This window comes from Aethalodelphis obliquidens, unplaced genomic scaffold (genome assembly GCF_003676395.1).
Source record: "Aethalodelphis obliquidens isolate GAN/ISIS:26980383/991018 unplaced genomic scaffold, ASM367639v1 scaffold25, whole genome shotgun sequence".
Taxonomy (NCBI): domain Eukaryota; kingdom Metazoa; phylum Chordata; class Mammalia; order Artiodactyla; family Delphinidae; genus Aethalodelphis; species Aethalodelphis obliquidens.
The window spans coordinates 27,519,561-27,546,048 of NW_020837969.1; the positions used below are offsets into that span (position 1 = coordinate 27,519,561).

Sequence of the window (26,488 nt, forward strand, 5' to 3'; positions counted from 1 at the left end):
GTGGAACTAAACCTCAGGTTCTCCTGGGGCCTGTCTTGCACACACATGAAAAGGGAATCAATTACGCTTGTGAGCACACAGGAACTCTTATAGGGAAACCCACTCTACTGTCCTGGAGAAATAGATTAGAAAATGGTGGGGCAGAGGGGGAAAAGAAAAGAAGAAAGAATGAGGTGAAGTGAAAGCAGATAGATAGAGAAGAGAAAAAAAAAAAAGAGGAGAAAGAAGCAGGGTGACCCAACTTTAGAAGAATTTGAGCTATAAGGATGACTGATTACATCTTTTCAGACGCACACACGTGGCTTTGAGGACTTGTGTCTACCTCTGTAGCTGCACCTGGATACCAGGGTCCCATCACCACCTTGTCTTTTACCAGTTTTAAACAAGAAACAACTGAGAATATGGACCCCATGTTAATTCACCCCTGTATCATTTCCGCTGCGTGGTTGAGCTTCCACAAGTGTATGCTGACTGAATGAAATTATTAGATCCTGAACCTTCGAATTCCCCGGACAGATTGTTCTTGTAAAATAAATCCCCCTTTGCTTATCGTTCTGTAGGAGTCCACGGACTTCTGCTTTTAGATCAGACTGTCCCGCCAAGTGCCAGGGGGAGCCTCATGAGGAAGCAGTGCTCTCTGAACAAACCTCTCTCCCTTCTTTCCCTGCCCTATCCCCAAAGTCCCCATATTCATTTTTAAAAATTCTGTAATTCAGTATTTCATTCTCTTAAGTCAAATACACTCTGCACATATTCCTGGAAGAGGAAACACAATGAGCTATATCCAACATCCATACCTCCGTCTGAAGGCATAAGTAGGGTCCTTTCCTAAAGCAGGACTTGGATCCGGAGGGTAGAGAATTCTGGTTACCTAGGTAGCAAGAGGGTGGACACATAAAGAACAAGATAGGAATCCAGGGGAACAAAGACAGCTTGTTCCTGCTACTTAGTTTTGTTTCAGGATTTCGTGTCCAGTGATGTCCATTTTCAGCATAAGTACTTTCACCCTGGTCATCCTCCGGCTCCTGGTCCTATTTTAGTACCTGGGAAGCTAAAGATGCCTTTGTGTCTACTTCGCCGACTCTGCAAGACAGCAGCTGCGTTCAGTCCACTGTCAGACTCTTGCTCTGTGTGCTCAGTTGCCGAGCAGGTGTCTTCTCCCCAGATACACCTTTTAAGATGGTGGTGTCATCAGTCAGCAGCGCCCAAGGACCTGGAGGGGAGGGGTGGGGGAAGGCTAATTGGTTCCAATCCAAAGTTCTCTCACTGCTCCTGGTACCCTGGCTTGCTGCACCTGTTGTGTTCTATGTCCTCTCCCTGCTCTAACGATTCCCTCCAAGGAACTTAATTGAGTAGAGGGAGGGTGAGACTGTAAGTGGGGTGAGAGCTGCTGTCCTTTCTCCCCACATGACGTAGGTAGACATTTGGGGTTGGTATCGATCATCATCCCCATGGTTCTGAGTGTCTAGGGGAGACCACCACCAATGCCCCATCCCTCTCCCTCTCCCATTTGGTCCATCATGAAGTTGAACTAAAGCCTAAATCACACCCTGTTTCTCCATACCTCCCAGGCTGTTGTGGTTACGAAAAGTGTCTGATAATCCTCTGACCTTTCAGTTACTGTTCTTCGGGATGACTGTGTTCTTCTCCTCACGAATTATTTTTATGTGTTGACCGCCCTGTTACTGAACCGGTTCTGCTTGATTTCCTTGTTCCCTCTTTAATTTGGTCGCACCTTCTTTTATAGTCCACTAACTTCGTTGAAAATAAATGGACTTGTATGGTTAGTATTACTCAGTCGGTAACGTAAGTACCGTATTAGGGTGCAGTGAATGCAGAGTGAGTGCTGTGCAATTACAAGGTAAATATATGATGGGTTTATTTTATCTGCTAAGCCCAAAAGGGGTGACATAGTAATTACTTTTGGACCTGTTAAGTATACCTACTGCATAATCTGCAGGGAAATCAATCATGTAGTTAGTACTTGCCACCTTCCATTTTTACACGTTTTTAAGATTATGTGGTCTTGGGTAAATGTCATGCTGAGTTGCAGTAGCCGTTATGAATCTCTTCCGGAATGAACCACACCCAGTGTACAGCTAGCAAAAGGGTTGGGAAGCAGCTACAGCTTACCTTGGGGTATGGGGAGACACCCACAATCTAAATTCAAACTAACGCTTTTATTTTTGCTTTGCCCATGCATTCAATAGGATGGAGTAGGAGAGGTATGGGAGAAACAGCATGTGTCCTCTTAGAGACCAGTCCTCTTCCACAAAAAAAAGCATTAGAGTCGAGCATTTAATTGGTACCAGAAAACATTTACCGTGGACATAAGAGCGCCTGGGACCAAACCCTTTTCATATCTCACAACAGAAAGTCGCTCATAATGATTGTAAATACCCTGATGTCTGTCACTATTCTAATGAACTGAGTGACGTGCCAAAGCTCAAGTTCATACTTGTGAGCTCTGGTCTCCTCTCTCGACTCACAGACTATGCGTAACCCTCTCACCCTAGACCGCTCTCTGTGAATGCATGCGCCCCAGGTCATAGACAAGCAGAGCAATTCACCTGTATTTTGTCATTGTACGTGGGTCTCGTGTCTTCCAACAAAAATAAAATATAAAAAAATACTTGGCAGGGCAATAGGATGTCCTAAAACAAGCAAATTAAGGAGTTGCCTGTTTTTCCTTGAAAAATATATTCTTTGCAAAATTGATTCTGTTCCAGATTCCATCATGAGGTGAGCTACCTTGATGCAGTTACGTTATTTGACTAGCATCCTTTGATTTATACAAGGTCTTCTAGAAACATGATTATTGTGTGAAAGAGAGTCCAGCTCGCAGCTAGCTACATTTGTCATTTCGTCTGATCAGTATCTCCCAAAATTCCGATCGCATTTCATTCTGTGTCCCGGGGTGGGTCCTTGGCCCTGTGCCCATGTTGGCCATTTAGAATTTCTCTTGTGTCTTTCAGGCATCGAGAATGCCAGCGACATCGCTTTGTACTCAGGCTTGGGCGCTGCGGTCGTGGCCGTCACAGTCCTGGTCGTCGGCATCACGCTTTACAGACGGAGCCAGAGTGACTACGGCGTGGACGTCATCGACTCTTCTGCATTGACAGGTGGCTTCCAGACCTTCAAAACAGTCCGTCAAGGTCAGCGGCATAGGGCCCCCCAACACTGCGTCCCCAGGACCATAGACTACATTCACGCAAGACCCTGGTGCTCTTTGGTCCTGTGTGAGGGTAGCTCTTGGCACTGGGAGCCGCTACCAAATTGTCTTCACTCCTCCAGGTTCGATGGAGGAGTGTGCCTGAGACCTTGGCTGCTGTGAGGATCAATGGGTCTCGATTTACTCCTACCGACATTTTATATGAGGCATCTCATTTAAATCTTTGATATGTAGTGAGCCTAACAAGTTATTTTATCTCAGATCACCCAACTTTCTATTTTAACCAGCCTGCTTTGGGGATGCATATTTAGTTAACTAAAGTACTGCTTATTCAAGGCTAAGGGCCAACGACTATACCAGACATATTTATTACACCACTTATTAGGTGGAGTTATTTTTGTGGCTTCTATTTTAAAGAAGTAAAAGGATTTTCAAGGATCTCTGATGGGCCAGTTAGGCAGGGAAAAAAGGAAATTCCCAGCCTAAATGACTCTGCTGTTGCCAAGTTAAGGCGGTCTTTTGTTGTGGGGAAAGAAAATGTATCATGTCAAACTACAGCAATATTCATTTTTAAAACGCAGAGTCATTTAATTCTCTTATCCGAACCACTCTATTCCTGATTGGGAGATGGGGGTGAGACGGATGGCTTTTATTTTACAAAATGAAATTATCTCGCTTCCATAGATGAAGTTTTCTACCTTGACCCTCGTGGTCAATATTGTCACTTTTATCTCTGTTTACTGCTTGTCAGTAGCACCTGCAGCACACGACAAGAAGTCTCACTGCTTGGCAGTGATCGAGTGGGGACAGGATGGCGAAGCAGGAACTCAAGCAGACTAGAAATTGGGAGATGGCCGGGAGAGACAGGATGCGTGACTGCTTACCACTCACTTCTGGCACGTCGGCTTCGGGTCTGGGTCTGAGTCTGGTTGACCTCAGATGAGAACACATCCCCTCAATGTGGTTATAGAGCTTAGTATATAGGATTTAATTAGAAATACATCCAGTGAAGAACTGATCTTTTTAAAAATTTATTTATTTTATTTTTATTTTGGGCTGCGTTGGGTCTTTGTTGCTGCGCGTGGGCTTTCTCTCGTTGCGGTGAGCAGGGGCTACTCTTCGTTGTGGTGCGCGGGCTTCTCATTGCAGTGGCTTCTCTTATTGAGAGCACGGGCTCTAGGCACGCGGGCTTCAGTAGTTGTGGCATGCAGGCTCAGTTGTGGCTCGCGGGCTCTAGAGTGCACGCTCGGTAGTTGTGGCGCACGGGCTTAGTTGCTCCGCGGCATGTGGGATCTTCCCGGACCAGGGCTCGAACCCATGTCCCCTGCATTGGCAGGTGGATTCTTAACCACTGCGCCACCAGGGAAGCCCAAGAGCTGATCTTTGTAGTGTGTAAGAAACTAGAACTGTATTTCCATCAAATCATGAGATATCAATGTCTTTGACCCTAACACTTGAAAAATAGAGACTATACGATAGTGTAAGAGGCAGCTTTGTGCACGACTTCAGGGGCTTTGAAATCAGATAGACTTGAATCCAGAATTGCTGTAGGACCTAGTTAATCACTTATTCTCTCTCAGCCTCAATTCTTATAGCTATAAAGGGGAGATACTAACATCTATCTCAGGGGGCTCTTGTAAGGATGAAACCACCTGGAATAACATGGGTCATAAACCCTTGGCTTATGGAAGGGACTCAGTAAATGCAGTGAGTATCATTCTAGAAGCCAGTTGTTTCCTCTTACCTTGGTACAGGACACCAGTGAGTTCCATAGAGCACCAGGCAGCCTGTGAGAGGAGTGGGTCCCTGACCTGAACACTTGGGGAAGGCTGACTTGTACAAGTTGAAACACATCTCGTTAGGGTGACGCTTCTCAGGATGTACTTGCACTGTGAATTTCTAGGAGAGGATGTAACCTTTCCAAAGTTACTTTACCATTTTCTTTGACCAAGAATTCACAAAACTAGTGATACGAGCAGAAACCCTTTATTAAAATTCTACTCTCCCCCATATTCGTGGGGAGGCTACACCGTACACTGCTGCTCTGTTGTCTTAGTGACATCCCTTCTTGAACAAATATGGATGGAGCCCCAGCAAGGTGAACTGGGAGGCTTAAATAGAATGGCATACGTAGAGCAGATCAGGGACCTCGAAGGACATCCGAAGAACTTGGGGTCACTGGGGGATTGTCCCCGATCAAACTTGAATCAAGTTGGCTGCCAACTTTTCTTCAACCGTGGACTCTGTCATATGTATATTATTATGATAATCAGGCATTTTAGACTTGAGTCTAACTCTAGGAAATGTTTTTTGCTTCTTGGCTTTACTCTTAAAAGTAGCCAGGGGGCTTCCCTGGTGGCGCAGTGGTTGAGAGTCCGCCTGCCGATGCAGGGGACGCGGGTTCGTGCCCCGGTGCAGGGGCTTCCCTGGTGGCGCAGTGGTTGAGAGTCCGCCTGCCGATGCAGGGGACGCGGGTTCGTGCCCCGGTCCGGGAATATCCCAATATCCCACATGCCGCGGAGCGGCTGGGCCCGTGAGCCGTGGCCGCTGAGCCTGCGCGTGCGGAGCCTATGCTCCGCAACGGGAGAGGCCACAGCAGTGAGAGGCCCGCATACCGTGTAAAAAAAAAAAAAAAAAAAAGTAGCCAACTCCAGAAGGTAAGACAAAACAGCCATGAGACTCAGAGATAACGCTTTTTCAGGTATCTGGTGTCTGGCTCCAAACTCTTTGCAGATGTGAGAGGGTTCTTCAATCCTGCTTCTTGCCCGGGAAAACCGTAACCCAGGGTAAGGCTGGTACCTATAGAGTTCAATGCAGTTCTGTTACAAACCTCAGCTCTTTATTATGTCTGTGTCTTAGCACAAGAGCCTCAAACATGAAAAAAATGCCTCATCAAGGTGCCTTTAGATCTATAAGGTCATTTCACCTCATTTTAAACCTCCTCCTCTATGATTCTGGATTCCTAGAGCATCAGAACAAGGAGGTGGGAGAAATCAGGGTTATAGATTTCCTGCTGGCATTGTTACAAATTATGAAAATGGAAAAACAATAGAGGCTAATACACTATGGCCTGCAATTGCAACATTTTCAAAAATATCATACTTGAAACCGTTTTGTCAAGCCCCAGAGGAAAAGGGTTTAATATGGTTTGGGTTTCAATTTGAGATATCACATTCACGGACTAATATGGGTGGGAAGTTTGGAACTGGGGGTTATTTTGTTATTTACTAATAAATGAGATTACTTCATCACAAGAAAATGTCACAGCATTTCTTTTTTTATACTTGGCAAAAAAAAAAAAAATATTGGTAAGTCCCAATAGAGAAGGTCCAATTTCTCATGTTTTTGTAAGGATTATTTTTCTCCATTTGTTTTGAGTCAGAAAGGAAGCCGTTCTAAGATGCTCCCCGTGTGGAATCTGAGTCTCCTATCCCTGTGTGGTACCCTCTTTGCCTCTCAGAGTGACATACATACTCTTAGAGCCAATTGGCTACTCAGACATGGAGCAGTTTGAGAAGTCCCCTGACCCTTTTGCTCCGAGGACACATCATGTCCTCCCTCAGCCCCAGAAACTACCCAGAATCCCACGTGAGATGTGCCGGCACCCACCCCACCTCGGTTATAAACAGCAGCCCCTCGTCACCATGCTGTGTCATCTCTTGCCATTTAAAATGAACAGATGTTACTTTTGCTCCAAACTGGCTTCCCAAACAGCTTTTTTTCCTTTTTTATTTTTTGGAAGCTTCTCTTTGCCAGTTAAAATAATCCCATAAACCATCATACCTGAGTGAGATGCCTGGTGGAGTGCCAGAAATACTTGTTTTGAAAAGACGAGAGCATGTAAAGAACTCTGGAAAGTGATGCATTTGGTCAGTGGCATTCAGGGAATTGACTGTGAAAGCCAGAGCTCCTGATTCCAAGGCTCTGGGCACTCATGATCAGCCCGTTAGAGGTGCTTTAGATGCCCAGGGTGGGTCTGAAGGGCTAGGCTTGACCGGAGCAGCTGGCGAGCCTTTGTTGTGCGGTTAGGAGAAGCAGATGTAAAGTCCTAACGGCGATGCTTTCCGGTTTCTGAGTGACAGATCAATTCTTCTTTAACCAGGTAACTCCCTGCTCTTGAATTCCTCCATGCAACCAGACCTAACAGTAAGCCGAACATACAGTGGGCCCATCTGTCTACAGGACCCCCTGGACAAGGAACTCATGACGGAGTCCTCACTCTTTAACCCTCTGTCGGACATCAAAGTCAAAGTGCAGAGCTCATTCATGGTTTCCCTGGGAGTGTCTGAGAGAGCTGAGTACCACGGCAAGAATCATTCCGGGACTTTTCCCCATGGAAACAACTGCAGCTTCACTACAGTGCATCCCAGAAATAAAACACCCTACATCCAAAATCTGTCATCACTTCCTACAAGGACAGAACTGAGGACCACTGGTGTCTTTGGCCATTTAGGAGGACGCTTAGTAATGCCAAATACAGGTGGGTGGTAAGTGTGCGTTTGTGTATTTTCTCGCGTTTGTTTGAACGTGTTATATTTACATAATGATGTCCCGTAAGTTTCATTTATAAGATGTTGACTGTTCCCATGTCGGAGTGACAGACACCGTGGCTCCATCAGTTGGCTTGATTTACATGGCGAACCAGAACCAGCACTGAGATTAGATTTCATCTCAGCATGGACCGTACACTCCATCAGATGCTCTGTTAGGGTTGACAGCCATATTGGCTCAAAAGCTTCGGGTGGTCCCCAGAGTTTAAGCCCCCTTGAAATATAGTTCCTAGAACATGATCAGGAAGCACTGAAAACATTCTTTGACATGACTGAAAAATACCATTTTTATAGCAAAGCATGGTTTACACTCTAGTCGATAATTTACTGCAATGACACTCAAACTTCCTCAGTAACTGACCTAATCAACACCATCGGTGTCTGTCAGCCTTACTGTAATGTTGCTTTATCATGCGCAGTGATGAGGGTTCCTTATGGGGTTGCTCTTTTGAATTCAAACTTCAGATCCATGGCCATATCGTTCTCAAGAGTGTTTCCTTCCTTTGGGTTGGAAGATCTTCTTGATGTTTTGACAAGGTGTACAGCCCAGGTCACTTTGAAAATGACACCGTACCTATAGATTAGTCTTCAGAGTTGCCATCTAAGACCTAACTAACTGGATGGAGGAAGAGAGCCATCTCTCCTCCGATTTCTGAGCAACGAGATTTAGGGAGTGCTCTGAATCATCCCTGTTGGCTGAGAGGAAAGGGAATATATCAGATCTGCAAGTGTTAAAGAACTGGCTAGCGTTGAGTCAGGACCAGCAGGGCCTTGGCAGATTTCTCTGTAGGGTAGAACTAACCCACCTAAAATATCAAACATCTTCTCTTATACAATGAACTCTGTAGTAGAACTAGTCTGATGCTACCATTCCACTAACTGACCATCTAAGTAGTTTAGTGACTTGCGCCTGCAATTTGTTTCAAGCTGATGATTGTTTGGTTTTCCTATATCAATCGCTTCCTTAAAAACTTCATTTCAGGCAAATAGCCCTCCAGTACAGCCCCAATGATGATTTTGTTTCTAAACTTCCAGTTCTCTAAATCTTCCTCGGTCAGTGTTCTCAGATGTGGTAAGGAAAGTTGTCTAAGTATGTCTGAGTGTCAATGTGTGATGCCTTCCGCCTGGTGAGATTTGCCAGATAGGAGATTGATGGGACATGAGTAGGCGGCCGTATTAACAGGCACTGTTCTTGTAAGCATCTGTAAATTGCAAGTGTGGGATCTGGAAAAGATACGAACCCTGCCCTTTCAAAAAGAAGAGTATATATATACACATCAGAACTATATGAAGTTGCATGTTGAGTTTGAATACTTTGATTTCCTCTTTCTTACGTAGTGCCTGGCACTCAGGTGGCTCTCAGTAGTTACTGGTTGAATAGATTGGCCCACTCTTCTGTCTTCCCATCCTTGTGTGTCTGTGTGTGTACATTTCCACACACATGGAGGAAGTGCCAAGATCAACCCATTTATTGGCCACGTTTGTTTAACGTTCATCAAAGAATGTGAGATGAAATCGCGATGAAACAGATTTTTTTCTTGTTTCCCTTCTGACTTGAGAGGCACTTGGGTTGAAAACTCAAAGTTCTGATAGCGTCTTCTATGAGTCCCAAACGGTTCCTCTGTGAAGGCGCATTTTCAGAGCTCCGAACAAGAAGCCCTAGACAAGACTGAAGCTGTTCACTGGGAATGAGTTTGAGGAAAAATAAGTGTAGGGAATTGAAACATATGCTCTGTTATTTGCAGAACATAAATGTAAAATATGCCCTGGGGAGCTAAAGTATAAAGAAGCAAGGCACAGAAATTAAATTGCTGGAATGTCATCCATCCCAAATTATTGTGGGGTGCCTGGCAGTGGTCCCCACACTCTCAGAACGATTATGCAAAACATGAACTAAAAAACTCAGGTGGTTCTGTTGTCCTATCAAATAAAAGGCTGTCAGGGTAGCAGGTGGAGTTTGGGGGAAAGTATATTTTTCTTTAATCAGAGAGAACTCGTGAATGCCATGTTGAAAATAGATACGTCTTTAGGGGACCACAGGCATAAAGATTCGCAGAGCCATTCACTCTTCATAAGGGGTAACTTGCCACAAGCAGTACCAGCCTCCCATGACCTTTGCCTCTGTGTTTGACTAGCTGCAGTTGCCGTATACAATTTACATGTTTGGATGGGGGGAGGGAAGTATGTTTAAAGGATAATCATGCAGAATTGTTTAAAGCTCCAATGATCCCGTACATTCAGGTTGAATTTAGGAGTATTATGAATAATGTTTCATTGTAAACACCAGAATTAAGCCGACTTCAAAGGAATGTGATAGGATCTGCTCTACAAACAGCCCTTTCTCAAAAGTCCACACGCATCTTTATTCTGACTCGATCTGGGAATTGATTGTCAGGCCCTGATGGTCTGCAGAAGACAGACAGCATGTCTCAAAGCCTGGCTTTTTTTTTCCCCCCTCAAAATATTGAATCCTGTTCATAGAGTCATGATTTATTTTTTGAGCGCTTACTCTCTGCCAGGCATTGTGCTATAGAAAAGACAAACTAATCAACATGTCAGAAGGCAAATAAATGGTCATTTGGGCTGGCGATCAAACTGACTTCTAAAGGGCATGAGGGAACTTTCGGAGGCAGTGGAAATGTTCTGTATCTTGATCTCGATGGTGGTTCCTGAGAGTATACATTTGCCCCAAAACTCATCAAATCGTATACCTAACATGGGTCCATTTTTAAGCATGTGAATTATACCCCAAATCAAGGGGGAAAAAGGAAAAGAAAAATGGGAAACGGGAGCACAACAAAACTCTTATTCTGGGTTAATTGCCTAAGATGAAATTACTTCTTGATGATAACCTCCTGTGCTATTCTGTGTCTAAAAAATAGGGTCCAAATGTCTCTGTTGTCATCATAGTCTAAAAGAGAGGCAACAGAGAGAAACTGCGATGCCAAACTAAATACACAATGTCTAGTGTGTGTGTTCAAGTTGACATCCACACACGCTGAATATCCTGCATTACAACTTCTGCTCCCCAGCAGGGAAGGATGTAATGGAGACCACTTCATTTGGCAACTACATGTAAGGAAGAATGGGCCATTAGAGGAGGGGCCTGATCAGGGGCCACTAAGTATGACAATTACAGCTCTCCTACTGTTGACATAAATGAATACCCTCGCTGAAAAGCTGTAAGCAAGATTTAAATGGGCCTCATTCTTAGTATTAGTGACGGATACTGATGGTAACTAGCGTCTTACTGAATAACGTTCATAAATGTGAATCACAAATAACTTGTTCTGCCGAGCCTTGCATTCCTTGATTCTATAGCAGCTAGCAGGCACATAGAAGGATATCGGTAAAGCCTGCCATCTCTAGGTTTAAATTATCATCAGCAACCCGAAAGCCTCCTGGGTGATTACATTAGCTCTAATGAAAGGAGAAAAGGTGAGTGCTGCATTATTCAAAGGATAGGAGACTACCCTGAGATTTTATTTTGTAAAGATCTTACTGTGTCTCTATTTCATTTCTTTTTATAAACAAGAAGGTACATTAAAGAGAATCTCTGCCTGCTCTAGACTCTTCCCTCTTGGCCAAAGTGAAATATTTAGTTCACAGCATTCAGGAGGAAAGAGGGGAATTTTCAAATGCAGTGTGATGTGCCCTCCTGTGCCCCCCTTCCCTTCATTATATGATTTTACTGAAGTAAGCCTACTGAGTTTTTTTCAGTTTGACCTTGAATGAATATGGTTAAGTCACCTTTACCCTTTTCTAGCTTCTGTTTGCAAATATGGGGTCAAATAGTGGCTACACAAAACGTATAAGTTCCTAAGCTTATCCATGCTTTTTCCTTCTCCAGTTTTCTTGACAAAATGCACTACTCCATTGGTTACCTCCCTAAACTGACTTCAAGATGCACCATTTAGAAGACAGTTACACACCAGGCTCTAGCAAAATGTTAGATGGCTCATGCATCATCCCAGATACCTTTTCAGGAAATGAATGGATAGAGACAGAGAAGTACCTTTTGAAATTTTAGAGTCGATTAACTGATAAACTCATATATTCTCAGATATGTTTGACAGTGCCAGGTCTCGGGACACCAAATCTTATAAGAGAATTTTTTAAATGCTAGGAAGACTATTTTTTTAACTTATTTTATTGAAGTATAGTTGACTTACAAGGTTGTGTTAACTTCTGCTGTACAGCAAAGTGATTCAGATAAACCATAATGGAAAAGAATATAAATATGTATATCACAGGAGACTGAATTTAGTTCCCTGTGCTATACAGTAGGGCCTTGTTGTTTATCCATTCCATATGTAATAATTTACATCTGCTAACCCCACACTCCCAATCCATCCCTCCCCAACCTCAAGTCTGGTTCTCTATGTCTGTGAATCTCTTTCCTAGGTTCATTTGTGTTGTATTTTAGATTCCATATATAAGTTACAGCATATATTTGTGTTTGTCAGACTTACTTTCCTTAGTATGATAATCTCTAGGTCCATCCGTGTTGCAGCAAATGGCGTTATTTCCTTCTTTACGGCAGAGTAATATTCCATGGTATATATGTACCACATCTCCTTTATCCATTCATCTGTCGATGGACATCTAGGTTGTTTCTATGTCTTGGCTATTGTAAGTAGTGCTGCTGTGAACACTGGGGTGCATACATCTTTTCAAATTAGAGTTTTGTCCAGATATATGCCCAGGAATGGGATTGCTGGATCACATGGCAACTCTATTTTTAGTTTTCTGAGGACCCTCCATATTGTTTTCCACAATAGCTCCACCAATTTACATTAGGAAGACTTTAAATAAAAATCTAATTTGAGTACACAGTTGACTAATATGCAGTTCTTTATGTCACTTGAGGAAACAATGTCTGCCAGGATTGGAATTTCATAAAGTGCTGTGAGGTGGTCCCTCTTTGAGAGCAGCTGTATGCTGTTCAGCTGAGGTGCTTCAGGATAATTGGAGAATCTACAAATGATTTCTTGGCTTTTTCTGTTTCAGGGGTGAGTTTACTGATACCACATAGTGCCATCCCGGAGGAGAATTCTTGGGAGATTTACATGTCCATCAACCAAGGTGAACCCAGGTAAGAGACACAGAAGGATGGCATATTAATGAGATCTTAAGTATGAAATGGAACTTCTGCAGAAAATCTGAAGTTATTAAGATAATGTGACATGGTGGTGTGTGAGACAGTGAGCTTCTTGACTATATAGAGGCGAAAAGTAGTTGCAAAACTGTTGGCTGTCCATTTTGTAGGCAGCTAACCCAAGTCACCAACATCTAGACCGCAGACACTGAAACAGTAAGTCCATAGGCAAGGCATAATCAGGGTCTCTCCACAAACGGTGACTGGGTCACAGAACCTTCCTCTCAAAAGAAGAAAATATCATCCCTGGAGGTACCCTTTGGTGCCACGCGTTATGAAAATGCAGAGAATTAACTGACCTGTGACCTTTTAATATCAACAGAAGACCTGCCCTAAAGCCGAGAGATAATTTCTTAGGCAGTATTCCTCAAAGAAAAAAATAGTCTATACTTCAATAGCTTTCAGGTCTGACAAATTTCAGCAGCATTAAATTCAATTACATGAACAAATACAAATCTTGCCACACACTCTTAATGAAAGTAGTTGGTTATCTTCCTAGTGCAACTATAATATTTGTAGAAATGTTGCCTGCCTCCACACAAGATAAACCAAACTCCTTTTGAGAAAGCAATTTCTCTTATAAACTGGGTCTGTATACCTCTGGCATTTTCAGTCATAACATCTTGGTTATTTTAGAATAGATCTTGTCATTCTTAGCAAAAAATAAAAATAAAAAATACACACACGAAGGAAAAACACTGAAAGGAAAAACAGAGAAACAGATGGTTTGAACAGACTTTGATAGCTATCTCCATAAGAGGATTTGTTGGTAACCAGTGGTTTTAACTTTCTGCTCTACGGTGCTTGAGAAAAAATGGAAGAAAAGGCTCTGCTAGTTGGTTGCTGGGGAGACTTTCAGAGGACTTGCACATAAGCTGTGCTATGTCGGGCTCTTATGTTATTTTCTCAGGTCTGTAGACCTAGGTCCTTTACCTGTGCACCTGAAAACATGCCGGTGTTTAAATGTCTCCATTTGGCAAAAAGGGCAAGAGGTTTTATTCAGAATCTCAACTAAGCAGTCCTAAAAATGGAGTTCTCTGGATGAGAGTCACCTCGTTTTTCTCTCTTTGGTGGATTTATTTAAGCGACTGTACCTGTCCAAAATTGAGGTCATGGTCAATTATACATATGCTCTTAAATGCATCACCCTTCAAAAATCAAGTTTGAGGCAGAATCCAGTCAACCTTGCCTGAAAATCATGGCCTCCTGCAAACCCTCCTCCCTGCTGCATCCTGTTCCCTTAGTGGTTTAGAGGTAAGGAGTCCACGGAGCCTGTGTTCAGCTCCTTCCTCTCAAACCCAGCCTCAGGGTCTTTCACCTCATTATGCAAGAACCAGCCTAGGGCTCATCCACATTTTCAAAGGCACCTAATGCACAGCTCACCTCAATCCCCATCTCTTACTAGAACTTTCTTTTTAGGAGGTCAGAGCTAGAATGTGTCCAAAGGCATCAAACATACAGGGACTTACATTAAATGGCTCAAAAATGAGGGAAATATGACTTGGGACATCCTGCAGTTGAAAAATAAGAAAGAGAAATACATAAAAACTCACCAGAGCTCCAAGACTCTGAAAGACGGCTTTGGCCTCCTGGGATCACCCCCTGCTAAGCTTTGTAAGTTCCATGTTAATCAGTTTGGTTTATCCATCTGTATCTGAGGCGCAGGTTCATTGCTGCTGTTCAGGAAGGTGGATGGAAACAAGAAGAGTTCATCTAAGACTTCAGATCTATGAAGTAAGCGTGTAGTTCTCTGCTTAACAGAGGATGAAATAAAATTGCAGAATGCACACATTTTTTTCCATGTTGCTGAAACCTTCCCAGATGTTCCTACTTCACACCACTAGACTACAGCCCACTTCGCTTCCTCGGCTAGTCTCACTCCTTTTGGAGGAGCTCCAAACTGCATACTTACAAAAACACTAAAAATAGTAAATGCCTTTTAGTTACTTTTTCTAAAGCTCAGGTACATTTGTTTTTCCATCCTTGCCAGGAGGCTGCTTGCATCCGAGTTCTGCTTTTAGTCCTGTGATGAATCAGGAGAAGACAACTGATATAGCTCTTCAGTGTCAACTTTTCTTTGTAAGGCCACTTGTAAACCCACGTTCATCTCATGCTCTCTGTTATTCTGAACTTGTGTCCAGATTAAGGCGCATTTCCTCAAAGTTCGTGGAGCTGGTACGGCACTGCTCTGGCTCTTTCACCTTTTCCTCTAGAGCCATCTGAGTTCCCTCCCTCTCGGGTCACAGGTGTGAGAACTGGGTTTCCTGATTCTCCATCACCTCCACACACACAGAATCACAGCGGGATTCTCTGAACACCATCTTTATGCTGTGTTGAAAGGCTGTTCCGTTTTGCTGTTGATGATTTATTTCTGTTGCTCCTTTCTGAGTTACACACCCCTGGTGTAGCAGGGTGATGATTTAGTGGAACCATAATGGATATCAAGTATCCAAACTCTGTACCAGATTTCCAGGGGTATGGGTGTGTGGCGTTAACCACAGACTCAGAACAAGCCCCCGTATTCAAATAGTCTCAGATGGATATATTTAATATTCTGGTAAGTTTCAAGGGAGGTTTTTCATTGTTTGAATTGAATGTGCTCTGTCTCTCTTGGGATGTCCTACTTGTATACGTGGCAAGTCTGTACTTTCCATTAAGTGGAATGATGTCACTTTCCTCCCTCAATATCCCTGCTTTGTCTACACTCTCAGACTTGAACAACCATCCTAATGAATCTTTTCTAACCTCCTCCAGCAATCTGGACTTTTGGTTGGTTATAATGCTGAGGGAATTAACTCTGTTGACTTTTTGTACATATATACACCTTAAATGGTTCGCTAGAAGGGGACTTCGCATCCTTGGAAAAGTAATTACTTACCTCTGTTTCAGTATAACTTGCAAAGGTGCTCTCAGGTGCTTAACTCATTTAATCTCCCCAGTTATGTTCAAAAGAAGGGGATTTTGTCCCAATTTTTGAGATGAGAAAAAAAGATCTGAAAAATGAAGGTTCAAAGAAGCGAGGCTGCTTTGCGAGGGCCTGTTACTTACCGGTGAGCTGGGATTTGACTTCAGGATATCTGACTCCAATTCCGGTGCTCACGGACTAAAGGATGCCACCTCTCCTTGACGTCGGAGACTTTAGGGAAACAGCTTTCTGACGTTGCATGCCAAGGTTTGGCCCCTGTAAAGAGGCATCGCCTGGAATCGCTCTGTAAGAGCACCGAGAATTAGGCAGGACTGGACAAAGGTAACTGGCTGTTGTTATTACATCATCATAGTTGAGAGAAAAAGGTCTGGAAACAGGTGTCACCTCAGTGCTGAAACTTGGGCTAAGAGTGTGCACTCAGGCATCTGAGCTCTGGGTTCAGACTTAAGACTCACTGGTTTTGTTCATGTGACCTTAGGTAAGTTTATGAAGCTCCTTGACTCTGAGTCCTCATCTGAAAAACAATAGTAGGTACCTACCTCATAGGGATGTTGTAGGATTGCATGACATACAGTGATACTACAATTTGAAAGATAAAATAAGAACACCTAATTGATACATTTAAATTTGAAAAAGTATTCTACCTACAAGATTTCCTTTAATCTTCTCATCCATCCTGCTGTGGTAAGTAATAATAATTACCTTAATTTTGTAGATTTGCAAATGAAGACCAAAAAGAAGTTAGGTTTGCCTAGGTGGTAGCAGGACTGGGCACCAAAACAAAAGTTTCTGCCTAATAATGTACTTTTAGACTATGTCACACTCCCCACTTTAAGGAATAATTAAGTGTATTATTCTTGAGTCCAGTAAGACATGTTTGATGAGAGATGGGGCTTATGCCTAATAATGGAAATACACCGTGAAACATACAGAATGGGGCCCAGATTTGGCGAAGACAGTAACTTTATACTTCAATGTGGAATGACACTGCAGTAGAGGATTTCACAGAAAACAATGGGAAAAATAGAGGAGGCCCTTAATCTGTTCTAAGGATAGATTCAGAGAGGCATAGTAGGGAAGGAAGGTGGCTAAAAGATCAGTAGAAATTCACCAGACAAAGAAAGGTATAAGGGTTATTAACTCAGTGATTTCCAGCTCCAGGATACATTTTCTAGTATTTATACAGTGTAAGGTAGGAAGGGGGTATAGAACAGTAGGTAAATCCAGGCTTTTTTATTTTTAAGTGAGGTATAGTTGACTTAAAATGTTAGTTTCAGGTGTACAGCAAAGTGATTCAGTTATACATATATTTTTTCAGATTCTTTTCCATTATAGGTTATTACAGGATACTGAATGTAGCTCCCTTTGCTATACAGTAAATCCTTGTCGTTTATCTATTAATCCCTCCCCCTAGCTTTCCCCTTTGGTAACCGTAAGTTTGTTTTCTATGTCTGTGAGTCTGTTTCATAAATAAATCCGTTATTTTAGATTCCACATATAAGTGATAGAATATTTGTCTTTGACTTCACTCAGGATGATAATCTCTAGGTCCATCCATATTGCTACAAATGGTAATATTTCATTCTTTTTTATAGCTGAGGAATATTCCATTGTATATATGTACTACATCTTCTTTATCCATCTGTCTATTGACGGACACTGGGTTGCTTCCATGTCTTGGATGTTGTAAATAGTGCTGCTATGAACATTGGGGTGTAGGTATGAAATCCAAGCATTTATTCTCTGCTTTGAAGTCACTCTGATGCCCGAATATTGCCTTAAGTAGCTTCCTTCCAACTCTACCCCAGGCCCAGCCACCGACAGACAGAAGGGTTAAGTTTCAGGCACTGCTCCACTCACAAAATAGAGGTTGCTTTGTGATGTCACAGAAGCTAGAGTAGCCTCACCGAAAGGCAATGGCATAAACTTGGAGCTGCCAGAAGTATTTGCTGGTGAGAGGCCCTTAGGATTCTCCTGGATCAAGTGTATTTAAGAAGCTCGGTCGATGCCACATGTGGCCACCTTTATCGAGGACGGCTTTGGAGGGTAGGAAACCAGCAGTGATCACTCTCAACAAGGCTGCCTCTTCCCAAACTTGAATTTGAAAGAATTTGGGTCTTTCTAACATTTCTTCAGGAGCTTTGGGGGGATGTGGATTTTTCATCCTCTCTAAACAGGTTTTGGTAACTTTTATTAAAAAAGGGTGTTTAGGGCTTCCCTGGTGGCGCAGTGGTTGAGAGTCCACCTGCTGATGCAGGGGACGCAGGTTCGTGCCCCGGTCCAGGAAGACACCACATGCCGCAGAGCGGCTGGGCCCGTGAGCCGTGGCCACTGAGCCTGCACGTCCGGAGCCTGTGCTCCGCAATGGGAGAAGCCACAACAGTGAGAGGCCCGCGTACCGCAAAAAAAAAAAAAAAAAAAAAAAAGAGTGTTAAATAGAACTACCCTATGATCCAGCAATCCCACTCCTGGGCATATATTCAGAGAAAACCATAATTTGAAAAGATACATGCACCCCAGTGTTCATTGCAGTACAACATCCAAGACATGGAAACAACCTAAGTGTCAGAGGAATGGATAAAGATGTCATACATACACAGTGGAATATTACTCAGCCGTAAAAAAGAGTGAAATAATGCCATTTGCGGCAACATGGATGGATTATCATACCAAGTGAAGTAAGTCAGACAGAGACAGACAAATACCTTATGATATCACTTATACGTGGAATCTTAAAAAAAAGTTCATTTGTACCAGTTTTTTTAATCTACAAAAGAGAAACAGTCACAGATGTAGAAAACAAACTTATGGTCACCCAGAGGGGAAAGGGGGGGATAAATTGGGAGACTGGGATTGACATATACACACTACTATATATAAAATAGATTAACTATTAAGAAACTACTGTATAGCACAGGGAACTCTTCTCAGTACTCTGTAATGACCTATATGGGAAGAGTCTTAAAAAGAGTGGATAGATGTATAACTGATTTCACTTTACTGTACACCTGAAACAACATTGTAAATCAACTATACTCCAATAAAAATTTTTTTTTTAAATTAAGGTGTTTAAACAAGAGGATTAAAAAATCAATTGTCTCCTTTCAGAGATTTCTCACACATACACCCCAATAAGAAAATGCTACGGATGTAGCACAATCATCCCACTCCCAGCTCTCGTTTTGTACCCCCTTCCCACCATGGTTGGTGAGTAGAGAAATGGACCAGAACATTACTATATGGAGTTTTCTTCTGAGAGGCAATAAAATGAAACCAAAGACAAACATTCATTTCTTTTTCCAGTTACACTGTCCTGTGGATATTCCTGGCCAAATGCTTAGACTAGAGTTGGAAATGTCATCTTACTGAAGCATTTACAAAAGGACACATATTTGGAATTTAGGCTCAACCTAGATGGAGTATTTCAACCACTGTTTTTCTCCTGTGCTTTTATTTTCTCTCAAATGGTATGGTCTTCCCACTGGGTACATCTTGGGGTGAGGATTTCTTGGGGTGAGGAGTGAGAAGGCAGACACGGTGGTGGTAGGAAACATTAACTTTTGGGGGGAGTGGTGCCTTGATGGTACAATAGCTTTGATAGCAAAGCATGAAATAAGACCAAATATAAGACTAGGAAGACAGAAAAAGTAGGCCTGAAATGGAAGGGAGTAGACAATTTCTTCTCTGGTAACAGGCTCACCATTCAGCACCGCACTGTAGCTACCTCTATGGAATGGCTTCATGTGGCCTTTCCTCCATGGTTGCAAGAGTGACACACACCCAAACAAAATTCTAAACACACACTTGCTCACATACCATGCCTGAGAGAGGATACAAGCACTGAGAAATGTCCTTAGGCTGTTTGGGAGGACCTCATTTCTAGAAGGCTAAAAAGAAAACAGATATGTATGGCCATTCTACTTGTAAAAATGGTCTTCATGAAATGAATCTGTTTCTAGTAAACTCCTCTTTAGGTCAAAGCAGACATTTGAGGCCATTCTAAAAGCACCCAGCCCAGTAAAATATGAAACTGAGTTCATATTTTATGAATCAGAGCCTCCAAGGGCTCTGATTTCACAGAAGCTAAGAAACCCCTACCATCAGGCTACTGCAATTAATGTAGGGGTCCTGGTCAAAACCTTACCTCTTGAGCATAAAATAAGGGCACCTGCCTTTGGCTCCACCCTGACACCAGGTGACTGATCAGGACATTACTGCAGGGAGGAGACCTGGCCAAAACCCCTGGGATGATTTGCATCTCTGTTTGCCTTCTCCAGCTTGGAGGACTTACCCACTAGGTTACGTCTCAAGCCATCCTACAGCAGCTCAGGCAAAAACACAACAGCAAAAGAATACTACCCCTTCTCACTGCAAGAGTTACCAGCTCAGTTCGGTCAGTGACAAGGGCCAAATGTACTCAGTACTGTGAACCAAGAAGAACAGGAGCCCTTATATGTAAGGAGGTTACTCTGGCGGAGGTGCTGGTTGGAGGACAGATTGTGTATATGTAGGAAGATCTCTCTAATTTCAGAGATTTCGCCAGGATAACGTCAAGTCTAATTTTCCCACCTCCCTGCGGAACCTGCAGAGAAGCATCATTTCATCAGAATGGGCACCACCACTCCCCCGCCCACCTACACATCATGCCTTATCCCTCCCTATCGATGTAAGAATTGCACGTGAAGAGAGAAGAAGAGAAGTCACATTTTGGAGAAGTATGGGGATCAAAGATGGCTGTCCCTCTGCTCGCCAAAGCCAAAGAGAGTAACCCCAGGAGAACTACTCATAAAATTCAGGTCATCTGCAGGAACTGGATATGGATACCTGATTTTCTCATTGCTTATCAGTTTGTTGACTTGTTCAATGCTTCCAGGGAAGAGGGAAAAAATAAAAAGCTTTGAGAAAGCCCAGGAGAGAGGGGGAAAGTGTGCTTCTGTAATTTCCAATTCCCCATATTCCCAAGAGGTAGAGAAGATGGGCCAGGAAGTGGGAGCCAGAGAGGTTAAGTGAGATGGAAAACAGGTTTGCCAGAGGCCACTTCAGGGGCTCAGAGAGCAGGTAAAGATGCTGCCAGCTGGGGGCTGGTTGGCAGGTGTACCTGAAACACACAGGGAACAACAGATGCCTAGGGGTAACTGTTTGCAATCCAGTCACCTGCACCCTCTGTCAGTGAGGCCTTTTGGAGTCATCACCTATTTATACTGAATTCATTAAGGATTATCTTAAGAAACTTAAGCCATCCAAGGAAAATACACCACAGTTAAGTAGGAGATGGTGTATACTTTCCTTTTCTCTACCATAATGCCACAGAGATAAGCTCGTGGAAGAGGGAATGCATGAGGGAGCAAGTTCTCTGCTTCAGACCCAGTAGCTAGAACCTTGTGTTCATGCAAATATGCATGAGTGTGTGGGCACAGATGTGTCCATGTGCATAGCTACTGGGGGTGTGGGTGGAATTTTGAATCAGATGTGAGATTAAAGTTTTTAAACGAACAAAAATCAGTCCCAAAAACAAACTATTTTAATAATTCGATGTTACTGAAAAGTTATGGACTCAAAATTAAATATCTTCAGGGTACCCTGCCACCATGGACAATTCCATGAAGCACAACTATTAGAGTGACTACTAGGAAAACTAGAGCCACTTCATACCATAATAGATGAAACCCTGAAAGCAAACCCAGTTAAATGAATGATGATGTTGCAGTGTGCTACATGTGGTGACAAAGATACCCGAATACTAACCAGGAGTGAAGGGATGAACCCTGGGTAAAGGCTCAGGGAAGGTTTCAGAGAGGAAGTGACAATTGACTTAAAACCTGACAGAGCGTAAAGGGCATTCCAATCAAAGGGAACAGAATGTGCAAAGGCACAGAGGTAAAAGTAACATCACATAGGGACTTTCCTGGTGTTCCCTAAGAATCCGCCTTCCAATGCAGGGGATGCGGGCTCAATCCCCTGGCCAGGGAACTAAGATCCCACATGCCCCAGGGCAACTAAGCCCGTGCGCCACAACTACAGACCCCACACACTCTGGACCCCGCACACAACAGCTAGAGAGAGACCCCTGCGCGCCACAACAGAAGATCCCGCATGCAGCAACTGACACCCAAGGCAGCCAGAAATAAATTAATTAAAAAATAAGTAAAAAAATAAATAGCATCACGTATTTTGGAGCTAAGCAAATCAGAACAAAATACGAAAGGAAGAGTGATGAGGAATGCAGCTGAAAAAATAAAGGTTTGACCGTGTAGAGTGTTGTTTGCTGCCGCCTAGGGGAAACTGAAATGTACCTGATGGGTAGGGATTGCCGAGGCTGAAGATTCGGGAGAGCCGGTCATATTTACACTCGAGATGTACTATCTTCTGCTTCATCTCCACTGCCACTGGCCACGTTCAAGTCTTCATCATACTAGTCTCCTTCTGAGCACAGTGAAAAGATGCCTCATTTTGCCTAGCACAGATATTAATAGCCCTCCTTTTCACACTCAGAAGTATCTCAATTTGGACAGTAAATTATAGTCACTCTACTTTTGAGTGTCCTTGTCTCTAGGTGCGAACGTTTTAAATCCTTTCTCTAATCCCCACGTTGCTGTCAATGGGGATTTTTTTTTTTTTTAAGTGAAGCAAGTGTTTATTAGGAGGAAAAAGAGTACAGTACGTGTGGATAGACACGGGCAGACTCAGGGAGAGAGAGAGAGAGAGAGGGAGAGGGAGAGGGAGAGGGAGAGGGAGAGGGAGAGAGTGAGTCGCACCCTCATGGCAGTTTGAATAACTTTTATGGGGCATTTCTTCTGGATTTCCTTTGACCAATCATCTTGCTTTGCCAGGTTGTGATCAGGGTCTTCCCCTGTGTGCGTCCGCATCTCTTAGCCAAGATGGATTCTAGTGAAGAAGCCTACGGGTAGTTTTCATCACTTACTATGAGGTGGCACCCCTTCCCTTTTTGACCTCCAGGGAGCCTTTCTGCGCATGTGTAGTCAGGGAGGTCTCCTTGACTTCAAGAATGAGGAATATGTGGTCTCTTATCTTCTATCTGGGCAGGGCCCAGCCTCCTCCATCATCCTGCTTTTATGGAGTTTCTGCTATTATGGAGTTTCTGTCCACAAGGGAGAAACTATTCAGCCTGGGGTCCATCTACCTCCTGCCTCAAATCCCCCCTGAGAGACATGAACCCCAAGAAATCTTTATTGGGAGGAGGAAGGATAAAGGTCTGTCTTCTGTAGCTTCTTCAGGTTGCCAAGGGGCTTGTAGACCCTACCTAGTTGGGGGTCACGGAGCTCTCACCCAATGGGGAGCTTTGAGAGATAGACTTGGGGAGAAACTCGGCCAGGTCCGCTGGTGTGCGCATGCGTGTGTTAATGTGGGGTGAGCGAGATGAAGGACTTGGAGATAATTCCCAGAATTCTGGCTTGGAAACTGATGATTAATTAGTAGAGAGAGACTTGCCAGCTGAAGTCACCTGAGAGTTTGTGATAACAGCTGCTCTGGGAGCAGCTCTGGATTTCTTTCCAGGGAATAAGCACAGCTCTTTGACTCAACAAGAAAAGGGATAGGAAGAAAACTGATTAAAGAATAAATAAATAAAAGACAAAAATAATATGTAATATATTCAAGAAAACAGACAACTGCTGAATTGAAATCCCACATTTGGCCCGAGCATGTGACAACAATGCTACTTAGAGCAAAATGTGCCAGTATTGGGCATGGATCATGTTCGTATGCCTCACGCACAGGGGGATCTCCTGCCTTCCTTTTGTTTTCTTTGCCTTCCTAGCTAGGTAAGACTCTGCCAATCCTGAAGTAAACTAATGACATACGTAACTTGTCAGGAAAGTAGTACAGACCTAGTCATTGACACTGCGTGAGAAATAAAGAATTATCAGAAATGAGATGATATAGCAGAGTGAGGACAACACAGGGATCCAGGAGGCTTGAGTTCCAATCCCCTTTGCCACATCCAGCCTGGGTGGCTTTGAGCTAGTCACTTTCTTTCTCCAAGCCTCAATTTTATCATCTATAAATTTTGTGTATTATTAACTGCATTCCAGGATTTGAGTGAGGACAGTAAAGTGACTTTAAATATGAGAAGTCCTGTGCAAACTACATGCTACATTTTGATATTATTTTGTCTACCCTTTTTTTCTAATTACAAAGATACAAAATCCATGGAATTTGCTTGAGCTCTGACTCAATGATACTGAGTCATTCCCATTTAACTACTAACACATGCCTAGACTCAGCAGAAAGTTTAATTCAGTGATAGCAAACATACTAAGTGTTCACTCTATAATCAAGAGCTTTGTCTTGAAGGCTTAAATACAAGACATGACACCATAAAACTCCTAGAAGAGAGTGTAGGAAAACATTCTCTGACATAAATCATACCACTGTTTTCTCAGGTCAGTCTCCCAAAGCAATAGAAATGAAAACAAAAATAAACAAATGGTACCTAATCAAGCTTACAAGCTTTTGTAGAGCAAAGGAAAGCATAAAAAAATTTTTTTAACTAAAAACAAACGAAAAGACAACCTGTGGAATGTGAGAAAATATTTGCAAATGATGCAACTGACAAGGGCTTAATCTCCAAAATATACAAATAGCTCATACAACTCAACAACAACAAAAAAACCCCATCAAAAAATGACCTTAATAGATATTTCTCCAAAGACAACATACAGATGGCCAGTAGGCACATGAAAAGATGCTCAACATCACAATTATTCAAGAAATGCAAATCAAAACTACAGTGAGGGGCTTCCCTGGTGGCGCAGTGGTTGAGAGTCCGCCTGCCGATGCAGGGTTCGCAGGTTTGCACCCTGGTCCTAGAAGATCCCACATGCCGCGGAGCGGCTGGGCCCGTGAGCCATGGCCGCTGAGCCTGCGCATCCGGAGCCTGTGCTCCACAACGGGAGAGGCCACAACAGTGAGAGGCCCGCGTACAGCAAAAAAAAAAAAAAAAAATACAGTGAGGTACCACCTCACACCAGTCAGAATGGCCATCATTAAAAAGTCTACATGTAACAAATGCTAGAGAGGGTGTGGAGAAAAGGGCACCCTCCTACACTGTTAGTGGGAGTGTAAGTTGGTGCAGTCACTATGGAAGACAGTATGGAGGTTCCTCAGAAAACTAGAAATAGAGTTACCATATGACACAGCAATCCCACTCCTAGGCATATACCTAGACAAAAGTATAATTCGAAAAGATACATGCACTCTAATGTCCATAGCAGCACTATTTACAATAGCCAAGACACAGAAACAACTTAAATGTCTATTGACAGATATAAAGATGTGGTACATATATACAATGGAATACTACTCAGCCATAAAAAAGAATGAAATAATGCCATTTGCAGCGACATGGATGCAACTAGAGACGATCATACTAAGTGAAGTCAGAAAGACAAATACCATGTGATATCACTTATATGTGGAATCTAAAATATGGCACAAATGAACCTATCTACAAAACAGACTCACAGACATACAGAACAGACTTGTGGTTGTCAAGGGGGAGTGTTAGCGGGGAGGAATGCACTGGGAGTCTGGGGTTAGTAGATGCAAACTATTACATTTAGAACGGATAAACAACAAGGTCCTACTATATAGCCCAGGGAACTATATGCAATCTCCTGGGATAAACCATAATGGAAAAGAATATTAAAAGAAAATGAATGTATATATGAGTATAAGTGAGTCACTTTGCTGTACAGCAGAAATTAGCACAACATCGTACATCAACCATACTTCCATAAAAAATTAAATTACAAGTAAAATGAAGAGCCTTGTGATGATACAAAGGACATCCTGCATCAGTTCCTTTGTCTGCCTCTGTTTCTCATAACATTCTGGCCTATGATGGGTACTTTAGAGGTATATCCTATGGGTCCGAACAATGGACTCTGGGCGGGCTGGTATTTAGATTAGGAGATGAATGACCAGTCAGGCTGGGGTGGGTGCTTATGCCACCTTAAGCAAGCTTTGTCCCTGTCCACTTTGCCAGGCTTTCCGTGCTAGATAGTGATGGATATAAATGAACGAATTATCCCTGTCACTATTTCTGTTTAGCAGTCAGTCATGGATTTGAATTGGGTTTGTTGCTTTGAGTTTGAGAAATCTTTATTGGAAGAATCAAATTAGTGGCGTCTACCTATCCCTTTGAGGAGATTTGGCATTAATTAACTCTATAACAGGCATAGGGGACCACTGAGGAGGAGAGAGGCTCTGAAGTAACAAACAAAGGTACTACTTGTGCTAGCGAGAGGGAGTGCATTGCTGCCATTTGGGAAACACATTAATTCTTTCAGGCTGCCAGTGTCATGCAGTGTAATAAAAGGGGCAATTTATCAAATGGTACCTTAATGGCCTAGAAGGGTTAATGCAACTTTAGCTGAAGATTGTGCTCTTTTCCGCAGTAAAATCATAGTGGTTTCTTCACATTTAGGTTAGAATATAATGCCATTAGCCCCCAGAACGAGGAGGGGAAGAGAAAAATAGCGAACCAGGGAAAAGAAAAGGCGGGGGGAGATTCTCACTTTGTCATTTTATGATCTGCTCTTTTTGGAAAGGAGAATTTCTTCATATCAAGGCCTTTACCCATCCTTCTACCTCACACCACCCCCTTGGTCCCCAAACAAACACGCATAAATAAAAACTGCTGTCATTCTAATCAAAGTGCT

The 26,488-nt window shown here is 43.0% G+C and overlaps 1 protein-coding gene across 1 annotated transcript in view; it reads left to right on the forward strand.

The window, feature by feature from the left end:
- Positions 1-26,488, forward strand: part of UNC5D (unc-5 netrin receptor D) — a 601,039-nt gene that overhangs the window by 520,490 nt on the left and 54,061 nt on the right. The window contains exons 9-11 of the mRNA XM_027122816.1: positions 2,976-3,155; positions 7,275-7,652; positions 12,733-12,817. Of these exons, the coding sequence (XP_026978617.1) occupies positions 2,976-3,155; positions 7,275-7,652; positions 12,733-12,817 (643 nt within the window). The remainder of the gene's footprint in view (positions 1-2,975; positions 3,156-7,274; positions 7,653-12,732; positions 12,818-26,488) is intronic.